Source organism: Hemibagrus wyckioides, linkage group LG02, assembly GCF_019097595.1.
Source record: "Hemibagrus wyckioides isolate EC202008001 linkage group LG02, SWU_Hwy_1.0, whole genome shotgun sequence".
Taxonomy (NCBI): domain Eukaryota; kingdom Metazoa; phylum Chordata; class Actinopteri; order Siluriformes; family Bagridae; genus Hemibagrus; species Hemibagrus wyckioides.
Genome location: NC_080711.1, coordinates 4,829,907 through 4,841,427, shown reverse-complemented (window position 1 = coordinate 4,841,427; position 11,521 = coordinate 4,829,907). Strand labels below are relative to the sequence as shown.

Here is an 11,521-nt window from a genome sequence, read left to right as displayed (position 1 = left end):
CTGCTGTTGTTGTTGTGGATGTTATTGTTGTTGTTGTTGTTGTGGATGCTATTCTTGTTGTTGTTGTTGTTTTGGATGTTATTATTGTTGTTGCGGCTGCTGCTGTTGTTGTTGTCATTGTTGTTGTTGTGGATGTTATTATTATTGTTGTTGTGGCTGCTGTTGTTGTTGTGGATGTTATTGTTGTTGTTGTGGATGTTATTATTGTTGTTGTTGTTGTGGATGCTATTCTTGTTGTTGTTGTTGTTGTGGATGTTATTATTGTTGTTGTGGCAGCTACTGTTGTTGTTGTCATTGTTGTTGTTGTGGATGCTATTATTATTGTTGTTGTTGACATTGTTGTGGATGTTATTATTATTGTTGTGGCTGCTGCTGTTGTTGTTGCTGTTGTTGTCTTCGTTGTTGTTTTGGATGTTATTATTGTTGTTGTGGCTGCTACTGCTGTTGTTGTTGTCATTGTTGTTGTTGTAGATGTTATTATTATTGTCGTTGTTGTGGATGTTATTATTATTGTTGTTGCTGTTCTTGTCTTTGTTGTTGTTGTGGATGTTACTGTTGTTATTGTAAGAGTTATTATTATTTTTGTTGTTGCCCTTGTTGTTATTGTTGCTGTTCTTGTTGTTGTTGTTGTCGTTGTAGTTATTGTTGTTATTGTTGCTGATATTATTTCTGTTGTTGTTGCTGTTGTTGTTATTATTATTCTTGTTGTTGTTATTATTGTTGTAGTTGTCATTGTTGTTATTATTCTTGTTGCTATTGTTCCTGTTCCTGTTGTTGTTGTTGTTGTCATCATTGCTGTTGTTGTTGTCATTGTTGTTGTTGTGTTAGTTATTATTCTTGTTGTTGCTGCTGGTGATATTATTTCTGTTGATGTTGCTATTGTTATTATTATTATTATTGTTATTGTTATTGTTATTGTTATTGTTATTGTTATTTTTGTTGCTGCACAGTGGCTTAGTGGTTAGCACTGTTGCCTCACAGCAAGATGGTCCTGGGTTCGAATCCTGGGGGCAGGGGCCTTTCTGTGTGGAGTTTGCATGTTCTCCCCGTGCCTGTGTGGGTTTGCTCTGGTTTCCTCCCACAGTGGCCCTGTGATGGAATGGTGACCTGTCCAGGGTGTACTCCTGTCTTTTGCCCAATATGTGCTGGGATAGGCTCCAGCAGACCCCCGTGACCCTAATTAGGAATAAAGCGGGTATAGACGATGATGGATCATAATCTTGCTGAATCTCCATCTCGATGGATGGATCATAATCTTGCTGTCCATGGTTCTGACATAGAGCCAGTGTTCTATTGGCCAAGTACAGAACCCGATAGAGAATTTTAAGGCACTTCTTTTTAAGACTGTATGTACATTGTGTTACTCAGCGTTATGAATCAAGGCCAAGTCTTCCTCCTTCTCTTCAGACAGTCTCTGGAGTGCTGCGTGTTCCATTAAAACATCAGAATTAAACAATGCTAACCCAAACGCTGACTCTGCCACGTCTCTCAGGTTCTGTTTATTGTTCCATAATTTATTGCCGTCTGTCATAATTTTTTTCCCCTTTAGGGAGAAACTTGTAATTCTGTTTAGTGTAGATGTAAGGACAACAAAATCCTCGGTGTTCTTACACTAACACAGCCCCCGTGCGATGATCCCCGGAAGCTACGGCTACTTTACTCTGTCTTACTGTCTTTCTTTTTTTTACGACCATATGGAAGAATCAAATAAACGGGGCGAAGGGAAAGCTAGCTAGCAGTGTAGAGAGATCAGGAAAGCTGTAAAGGGGAAGGAGAGTGGGGGGAAAAGTTTAATTAAGCAACATCACATGAGTGTTCAGTGATATTTCAGACACAATATGGCCAAACGTTTGGTTTATTTTTAGTGGAAATCCCACCCGAGAAAGCTACGATCATGATGATTAGCTAGCATTAGGGAGAGAGAGAAAGGGTGTGTGATAGATAGATAGATAGATAGATAGATAGATAGATAGATAGATAGATAGATAGATAGATAGATAGATAGATAGATAGATGGGAAAAGAGTGAAAGAGAGAGAGAGAGGGAGATGAAGAGAGAGAGGGAGAGAAAGAGCGAGAGAGCGAAAGAGAGAGAGAGAATCCAAAGAGAGATAATAGTTAGCACTAGCATTGCTGAGAAGTGAGAAGAATGAGAAAAAGTGCGAGAGCGAAAGAGAGTGACAGAGAAAGTGTGTGTGTCTTCTCTATCTATCTATCTATCTATCTATCTATCTATCTATCTATCTATCTATCTATCTATCTATCTATCTATCTATCTATGTATGTATGTGTGTATGTAAAATAGAGATAGATATACAGTATATTTATCTATATATCTTTCTCTCACCCTCTATCTCTCTCACACACAAACACCAAACACACTCTCTCTCTCTCTCTCTCTCTCTCTCTCTCTCTCTCTCTCTCTTGCCATCTGCTCCACCTTCAGATCTCAGACTTGTACACTAATTTACCATCTGCGCTGCAAGGTGCTGACGAGGCAAAGGGAAAAAGCTCTGATAGGTTTCTTCCTCGACGCCATGAACCACATGTCACATCCTTTCACAAGTGTGTAACACAAACAGCCCCGGTGTACCTGCTGGTGATCATCTCCGTGTAGATCTCCAGTGGATCTGAGTGGAGAAACATCACTGCATCCTTATGTTTTAGTCTTGCTTTCTGAAAAGAGAAGACAGAAACCTAACCTGTGTGTTTGGAGATGCATGAAGTGTCATGAGGACAGAAATCCTGCTCTCTGTGCGGGAAACAGATGGAAACCTTCAGGAGAATCTAATTAGGACTTTCACTCGGGTTTTTCAATCTGACCCAGGAGGAATGATTTTATTTTCTGAATTCTTTCTCTCACTTTCTGTCTCTCTCTCTCTCTCTCTCTTTCTGAATTGAACTAAATTCTGATCTATCTATCTATCTATCTATCTATCTATCTATCTATCTATCTATCTATCTATCTATCTATCTATCTATCCCTCTTTCTCTCAATTTCTATCTATCTTTCTCACACACACACACACACACACATACTCTCTCTCTCTCTCTCTCTCTCTCTCTCTCTCTCTCTCTCTCTGAATTGAGTAGCAAGGGGATTAAATACAGCTAATAAAATAAATCTATCTATCTATCTATCTATCTATCTATCTATCTATCTATCTATCTATCTATCTATCTATCTATCTATCTATCTATCTATCTATCTATCTATCTATCTAATTACATCTAATGAAATAAAATAAAACACAGACACTGTTCCCACTGGCTTCCATAACATCACCACACACTCATTCATGATCACACTCATGCGAATCTACCACATTACAACTCAGTGTAGTTCTAGTAACACGACAAAAGCTTAAGTGATATGAGTTTTTTTAATTAAAGCAGTCCCTGATATTTGATGCCGGAGGTTCAGAAATAAAGCTGAGCTGCAGGGTGGCTTCTTAACAGAGGTTTCAACACATTTTCTTCCTCAGGGGCTGAGGGTTCGATTCCTACCTCCGCCTTGTGTGTGTATGGAGTTTGCATGTTGCTTCAGGGGTTTCCTCTGGGTTCTCCGGTTTCCTCCATTAGTCCAAATTTACGCATGGATTGGCATTTCTAAATTGTTTGAAGTGTGTGTGTGTGTGTGTGTGTGTGTGACCCTATGTAGGAAAGATCGGTCTGAGGAATCATTCAAAGCAAATTGTTTGGATTTGATGCTTTAATGTGGCATAACTAATTTGCATAGAATTATGAAATTCATCGTTTATAATAAATGTGACTCTGATGTAGATTAAATCACTGCTCCATTTTGCTCATTTACATAAAAAATGAATTGTTGCTTTGTTACTTGTGTAAGTTATTAGAGGTTATTGTTCATTCATTGCTGTTGTACCTGCCTGGCACCATGCATGCTCAATACTAATGAGTGTCTTCTGTTTTCATCTCTCCATCCCTCTGATCCCCCCCCCTTCCCGTTTCATCCTCCTCAACCTGCCCACCTCTCTTCCTCTCCGTGGGACGATGCCGTCACATCACCAACCTGACATCCCTGACTCGTGACCTCCTGACCCCAGTGAGAAGAAACACAACTTGACCTGACCCCATGTCCCTCTCCTCTTCTTCCTCTACATCATCCTCCTTGGAGTCTCATCGGCCTCGTGTACACATCTTCTAGTCTCCCGTTCACAGATGTGTATGTATGTGAGAATAATAGGATCCTCCCCTGAACCAAAATACCCTACCCAGGCCTTCCATGAGCATGTGGGGTCGATTGCTTGAAATGGATGACCAAGAAAGGCTTCCCTGATCTAGCTTATTTACTTCATAAAGAATAGTATACATCCTCATCACTTTCCTCTCTCTTTCTGTCTTCTCTGCTCGGCACTTTCCCACCTTGCTGCCCCTAGAGGGAGTTGTTTCTGCTCCCCAACACACGGGCTGCTAGCTTCTCTGGCCGTCTACCATCTGGGCTTTACAATAACCTCCAAGAGGATCTGATCTCCTCCTCCGGTCAGACCAAAGCCCTCCTGGCTACCCTGTCAACCGAGGCCCTGCTGCTTGCCACCACCCTCAGGCATCGCCGGCTCCTCCGAGAACAGAGCACCAACTCTTCAAAAACTCCCCCTTCACTCTCCAACAACCACTCTTCATCCCCTTCAAGCTCATCATCCTCAGCTTCAACTCCTTCACCTGTGACCACCAGCTCACCCCACAACCCAAACCTCTTGATTGGCGACAGTACAGAAGACAAGAATTAAGGAAGTGATGTTGTGCCCCTGTTTGTTCCAGCTACCCCCCATGGAGTGAGGCACTGGGAGGTGGAGGTGGAAGAACAACAGAAACACCTTGTATTTATAGAGAATAAAAACTTATTAGTCATTTAGAATCTCCTCCTCCATCTTGGCTGAACCTTCAAGAAGCCTGGAAGGATGATGCAGGCTACATCCCACACACACAGCCTACCATCTCTTGTTCATTATGGGTTTATTCTTCTCCCATCTGCATCCTCCAGAACCCTGAGAGTACTGCCAGTTTCCCTCAAGAAGCCCACAGATGGGTTTGGACCCCCTCCATATTCCAGCTCTCCATCACGTCAACGGGCCAGCAAAAAATAACCACTCACGTCAGGCCAGAGAAAGGACTCTTTACCCCTTAAACACCATCATCCATCTGCCAAATATCACCTTTGACAGACCTAGTGGTGTCTGGTAGATTTTTATCAAGTGTAATTAGCTAGACTGTGAACATGTGTGATTGAAGGTAGATTTGCAATAATCCAAAAGTGAGTAAAGTAGTAGTCAATGTATGTTCAGATTTTTATCATCTCAATATTTAAAAAGGCAGAATGTGAGAAAAAAACAATGAAACAAAACTGTATAATCAGCATTTTTAGTTCTGGGGTGGTTCCTCTGGGTAATAACCGATAATAATGATGATACCTGATACCTGAGGTACTTACAGGGGTAGGTCTTTTTCACTTTAGTTGGAGGAAGATCATTTTAGGGAGAACATTATCCGAGTACTTCATTACATCTTAAAGACCTCTGGTCTCCTTTTGACACTACTTTTGCGTTCTTGCTAGCTTGGTGAACACAAGTAACAGAAACCGGTGCTATCGTCTTTTTTTAAACCGTTGGGATTAACAATACGTAAAACGAAAACAGTGTTTCAGTAGTCCTTGTTATATGCACACAGAAACAGCATTCTGACTATTCATATGGCTAATTTGTCCTAGTCCCATATTTCTTCCAACTTGGCACAAAGTTGCAAATATGACAGATGTATTGTGGGAGGTAGGAGGATGCTCGCTGTTTGCAGAACGAGAATCCGATAAGGAGGTTGAGAAAGTTGGCTTGAATCGCATGTCCGAATGTCCGAAGGTTACTTAAGGCACATTACTTCGTGATGGAGGTGTAGCTGCTCCGTAAAAGCACAAAAACCAGCGAGATTAAAAAGGAAGGACCTTCGCAACTGTTCAGTTTTTTTGTTTAAAGCATTAAGTACAATGATTGTGTCTGACAATCAGCACAAGATTGGCACACTTTGGTTTACCCATGGGCACTGCCACCATGTACAATGTAAAGGATGAGGCAGAAATATAAAATGGCAGGAGTGAAGCTCTGAGCTCTGGTAGAATCTATCAGAAAAAGTTGGACTGGTCAGTCCACTACTGTTAGCTGCTGTTAATCATCTAAATCGGTCAACCATTCATTCAAGGTGATGTGTGTTTAAGGGGATGTGGTAGTTCAGTTGTTAAGAGGCAGAGGACTATTGATCAGAAGGTTGTGAGTTTGAATCCCAGGTCCACCCGGCTGCCACTGCTGGGCCCCTGAGCAAGACCCTTAACCCTCAATTGTATAAAATAAGATAAAATGTAAGGCTCTCTGGATAAGGGTGTCTGCCAAATGCCAGAATTGAAATGTTGAAGTGTTTGGAGAACTTGCCTGTTGAAGTACAACATCTGTAGATACCCAGAAACTAAAAGGACCCAAAGACCAGCTCATGTTCTGGAGCTTTTTCCCAAAGGAGCCTCAAAACAGTCCACTTTGGTAGAAGTAATAAAAAGGTTGTCCCATTAGGATAACTCCTTGTGACTCAGTAACTCATAACCTGCTTGACTTGGCCAGGGGCAACTCAAGGCAAATGCGTCATAGACATGGTTTTTGGTCTTGCTTTTGAAGGAATTAATAGGTGAGAAAAGGAGAGTATTAAGAGAATACAGATTTTCTTTACTAGCTGTTTGACGGAACAAGTGTCGGAAATGGATTTGTCTCGGTGAGAAGATGAACACAACGGCGTCAGAGCTAGGTCCCGTGACTGCTGCAGGCTGCCTGAGGAGAGATTAGCACACGTGTTTGGGGAAGATTTTTTTTTTTTCTAATGGAGAAATTTGGTGCAAAACGTCAGCTTTGGAAAGATTTCTGTTCCATGAGGGAAATCGACTTAATTACAGGAAACAAATCTGGCTCTTCTGGCTTTGGCTCAAACTGGCAGTAGGCAAATGGCTTTGGCGTTTCTAAGGGGAAAGAAAAGAGAAACAAAGCTCTGCTCACTGAAGAAGCTTTGTTTTACTGTGTGAAGAGAGAGAGAGAGTAAGAAGGAGAGAGAAAGACAGACAGAGAGAGAGATAGAGAGAGATCTCTTGATTCGTGGCCTTTAGAGAGGCTGACAGGATGGCTGAAACCACTTGCTTGATTGACAGGTGGCTTTTATGTCATCTTTAAAAATCATCACCGGATGATTTCTTGCTTCTTCGCCAGCCATTCGTGTTTTTTTTTTATGCAGGTCTCAAAACAAAAAAAAACCCCACCAAAGATGTCCACCTGTAGATGGAAACCAGATCTGGAGAGACACTAGATTCATTTTTTTGCCTAGAATGTGTATGCTTTTAGTTTATTAGACTTGTATGAAGCACCATAATAAACTAAAAGCAAAAAATAACAAGGGGAGGTTTGAAAGTAACCCAGAATCGATAAGTTAAATAAATAAATAAATTTTAAAAAGTCAAATCCTTAATCAGATTATTCAAAGCACAAGAAAATGGCAGCAGTGTAGCGTGGAATGAAAACACAGCTCAAGTCCATATCACTTATCTGGTAGCATCACAAACCCTCATACTCCAGAGTTCTGTGCTTGCGGCTTGGCTACGCTCTGACCATTACATCTGGCCTCTCCACTACACAGACACACACTTTCTATATCCATGGATTAAAGATTAGGGCTGATGAAGGTGTTAGAATCCTTAAACCATGGAGATCTGAAGGAGGTCCTAAAGTTCTAGACCATAAAAAAATTTTTATTTTAATATCTGTGATTAGCTTTAGTGTTTATCTGTTCATAACGAATGTATCTATGTATCTCTCTTTATTTTTATTTTTATTTTTGGGGAATAGCTTGATGAAATGATTGTCCCGAAAACAAAACGAAACAAACAAACGATGCAAATCGTTATCATCTCTTTTTGTTTTTCTATTCACAGAAATTCCTTTTTGTACAGTTGTTTGTTCCTTTTCCCTTTTTATATATATATATATATAAATATACATATATATATACACAGTACAATATATAATTATATAATTACAAAATTCCACATCATACTACCTTTATTATTTATTCATGAGAAAAAACATTTTATATCTTGAGTTGGGAAATGTTGACCTAAATGTACAGTATGAATTCTGTGTAATATAGAGTCGCTAACGTTTTAGCTTGTGCGATTAGCCGCAGTTTTTTGTTTGTTTGTTTGTTTGTCTTTTTAAGTATGGATTTTATATTAGTTCTCGTGTGTGAAAACGTCAGAGGGAATGCCAGACCAAACCCGCCGAATTTTAAGCTAGTTAGCGAGACTGTCGGAACTGTGAGATGAGCTCGAGCGCTCTCTCTCTCTCTCTCTCTCTCTCGATCTCGAGCAAAACCGAAAAAGTATGCGTTTCCTAGTATTGAGGTTAAAGCGCAAAACACAACATGTATGTGTTTTATTTAGCGGTGAAAGAGTGTTACGGTTATCTCTAGCTAATGTACGATTCAGTTCTTTTTGCGCTAACAAAGAGCACACTTGCAATAGCACTGAAAGCACACGAATAACATAAGGAGGTGATGATGATTTTATTAATTTATCCGAACTTTATCCCTTTTAGGAAGCTTTTACTTGACCATGTGGATGTTTGGAAATCTTGGCATCAAACAAATCTAGACTAAAAAAAAAAGTTTTAAAAAAATAGTCGATATTATGTAAATATAAAGCATCATTCTTAGAGTTATACATAAAAATGTTATGTCCGGGAAACAAAAAAAAATTTATTTAAAAAAATTAAAGGTATTTATTAAAAAAAAAAAAAAAGAAATAGCAATGCATGTGTATTATAAAAGCAGTCGCACGGTGCCATTGTTTTAAAAAATAATAAAGAAAGAAATAAAGTTGTCTACATGTTTTATCAAAAAAAAGAGAGAGAGAGACTATAGAAAGGCACAGATATGTAAAAAATAATAATAATAATAATAATGATAATAAAAAAAAAGTTTAGAGTTAAAAGTAGGAAAAAAAAGTGACTTTTTATACTTCAGATATGTTCGTGGCGAAGGCATGTCCAGTCTTACTGTAATCTGTGGTGACGTGGTAACCAGATTTGATTGACAGTCGCCGAGTGTGTGCGTCACAGAAGGATTCAGCCGAACCAATCGCGGCGCGGAGTCCGTAGCGTGACCCTCCCATCTCTAGAGTAGTGCGATATAACCGACACCTCTATAAGAAGTCTAGATCTCTATATAAATAATCTATCAATGTACAAATATAGATGCCTATACTGAACAAAAGAAGACGCTAATTTATCGGTGTGGATGCCGACGACGAAATAACTTTGTGAGAAATGTGAAACTTTACCCCCTCCCACAGTCCAAAACCCTGCCCCCACCCCCCAAAACCACTCCCCTGCTGTACGAGGAATTCGGAGAGCTGAAATTATTTTGTACATACTTGCTGTGGTGGTGTGTCTAATAAACTCCAGCTCTCTTCTACGACCACGTTTCAGTGCCTCTTCTTGTTGTTTATTTCTTTTTATTTGTTTTTAAGGTGTCAGAACTCCCTCCCAAAAAGGGGGGAAAAATTAAGAAAGAAAGAAAAAAAATATGAAAAATAAATAAATAATAATAATAATAATTATTATTATTATTATTATTATTATTATTATTATTATTATTGTTATTATTTATTTATTTATTTTTATTTCTTTATATGAAAAATAAAATAAACAAATGAATAATAATAACAATTATTATTATTGTTTATTCATTTGTTTATTTTATTTATAATAAAAAATGAAGAAAAATCTATTTTTATTAATAATTGATCATTCTGAAAACTATTTAAAATGTTTAATATTTATTTATTTATTTATTTATTTATTTATTTATTTATTTATTAATTATTCAGCTCAGGTGAATCCTTAAGGTGTGTGCAAAAGTTTGTGCCCCCCATGGGTTTTAACTGAAGTATGCAGGAAAATGCGCCCATTTTTATTTATTTTTTTTTACAATATCTGTAAAAGATTGTATTTTGTTTTGCTTTTAATGATAATAGTGAAAGATTTCCCATCCACACAGACTTGGACGAAAGGCGAATCGAGATGCACATAAAGGTCTGTGCAAAAGTTTGTGCCCCCAGGTTTTTTTTGGGGGGGGGGGGTTGACTAAAGTATGAAGGAAAATATTAGCAAATATTAAATGACAAATATTACAGCTCATGGGATCATAAAGTCACTCAGAAGATACAGGAGAAGTTGAAGGTGGTTATTGAAGGAGTACATCGACATTGACATGTTTGATTTGAATGTACACTGACTGTCCACTTTATTAGGAACACCTTGTGCACACCTCTAATCTAATCAGCCAATCATGTTGTAGCAGGTCAGTGCATTAAATCATGCAGATAAAAGTCAAGAGATTCAGTTAAACTTTACATCAGAATGGGGAAGAAGTCTGATCAGAAGAACTTCATCCACTGGAAAGCAATTTCTTACCAGTCAATTTTATAGTAATGCAATTTTATGTACATCCATTTATTATATTTTTTTTATTTATATTTTTAAATTGAATTAAAAATTATTAATTATGAATTCTATTATTATTCATTTTAATTTCACAAACAATGCCTGAGGAATGTGTGAGGATTTTAAGGAGGGTTTTTTTTTTCTGATTGTTGCCAGATTGTTGCTTTTTTGTTGTTTTTTTGTTTGTTAACTCATTCATCTCTAGCATCCACAGTTATGAACAATCACTTTAATACAAATTTTGTTAAAATCATTTTTACATCTAAAAAATTAAGAATCATATTTTTGTCCCCCCATAAACTAAAAATGAAATATTTTAGACCTGAATATTAGCGATAATTGTTTTTAAAACATCAGAAAAAATGGGATTAAAACCCCCCCCCCACACACACACACACACAAGATGGTGTGAAAAACAAAAAACGTGTGTGTGGTTGGAAAAGCCTTGTTAATAAGAGAGCTGATTCCTTATTCGAGCTCCCAAGAAGGATACAGTAACTCTGATATAATCACTCTGTTGAGCAGGTAAGCATGATCCAAACATTCAACTTTGAGGAATGCCAATAATTTTGAAACGAGTCAGGATCCGGTCGGCCAAATTCGGTCCGGACTGGGTGAGTCTGTACTCATGATAGCCTTTTAACTCCTGTTTTGCGCTGACAAGAGTGGAAATGGACTCGTTTCAAAAGTATTGGCACCCGCCACTTATTATTATTTCATGACGCCTAATCATAGGGAGGTGAACTAAACTTCCTGTAATGTTTGTAGAAGATCTTACACGTTTGAAATAATCTGAGCCTGAGACTTGAACGTGTAAACTGTTGTGTTAGCATTGTGTGAACGTAAATTCATATTTAGTCAGATGAAGACTTTCTTTGTAATCAAATTGCTGTGGGAGACACACATCTTATGTAAGGAACTGTCATTTCCACTTAGTTTCCTCTAACATATTCAGTCTCTGTAAAGAGGGGTATGTGGTGA

General features: G+C 38.3%; 1 protein-coding gene across 14 annotated transcripts in view; it reads left to right on the top strand.

Moving 5' to 3' along the window:
- Positions 1 to 9,482, top strand: part of srcin1a (SRC kinase signaling inhibitor 1a) — a 170,437-nt gene extending 160,955 nt beyond the window's left edge. For 8 of the 14 annotated variants that reach the window (XM_058412873.1, XM_058412886.1, XM_058412881.1 and 5 more), the window contains one exon: positions 4,067 to 9,481. In XM_058412873.1, the coding sequence (XP_058268856.1) occupies positions 4,067 to 4,069 (3 nt within the window). In that variant the 3' untranslated portion in view covers positions 4,070 to 9,481. Of the gene's footprint in view, positions 1 to 4,066 lie in introns of all 14 variants that reach the window. The other 6 variants (XM_058412847.1, XM_058412830.1, XM_058412864.1 and 3 more) reach the window with 1 other exon arrangement.
- The last annotated feature ends 2,039 nt before the right edge of the window (positions 9,483 to 11,521 follow it).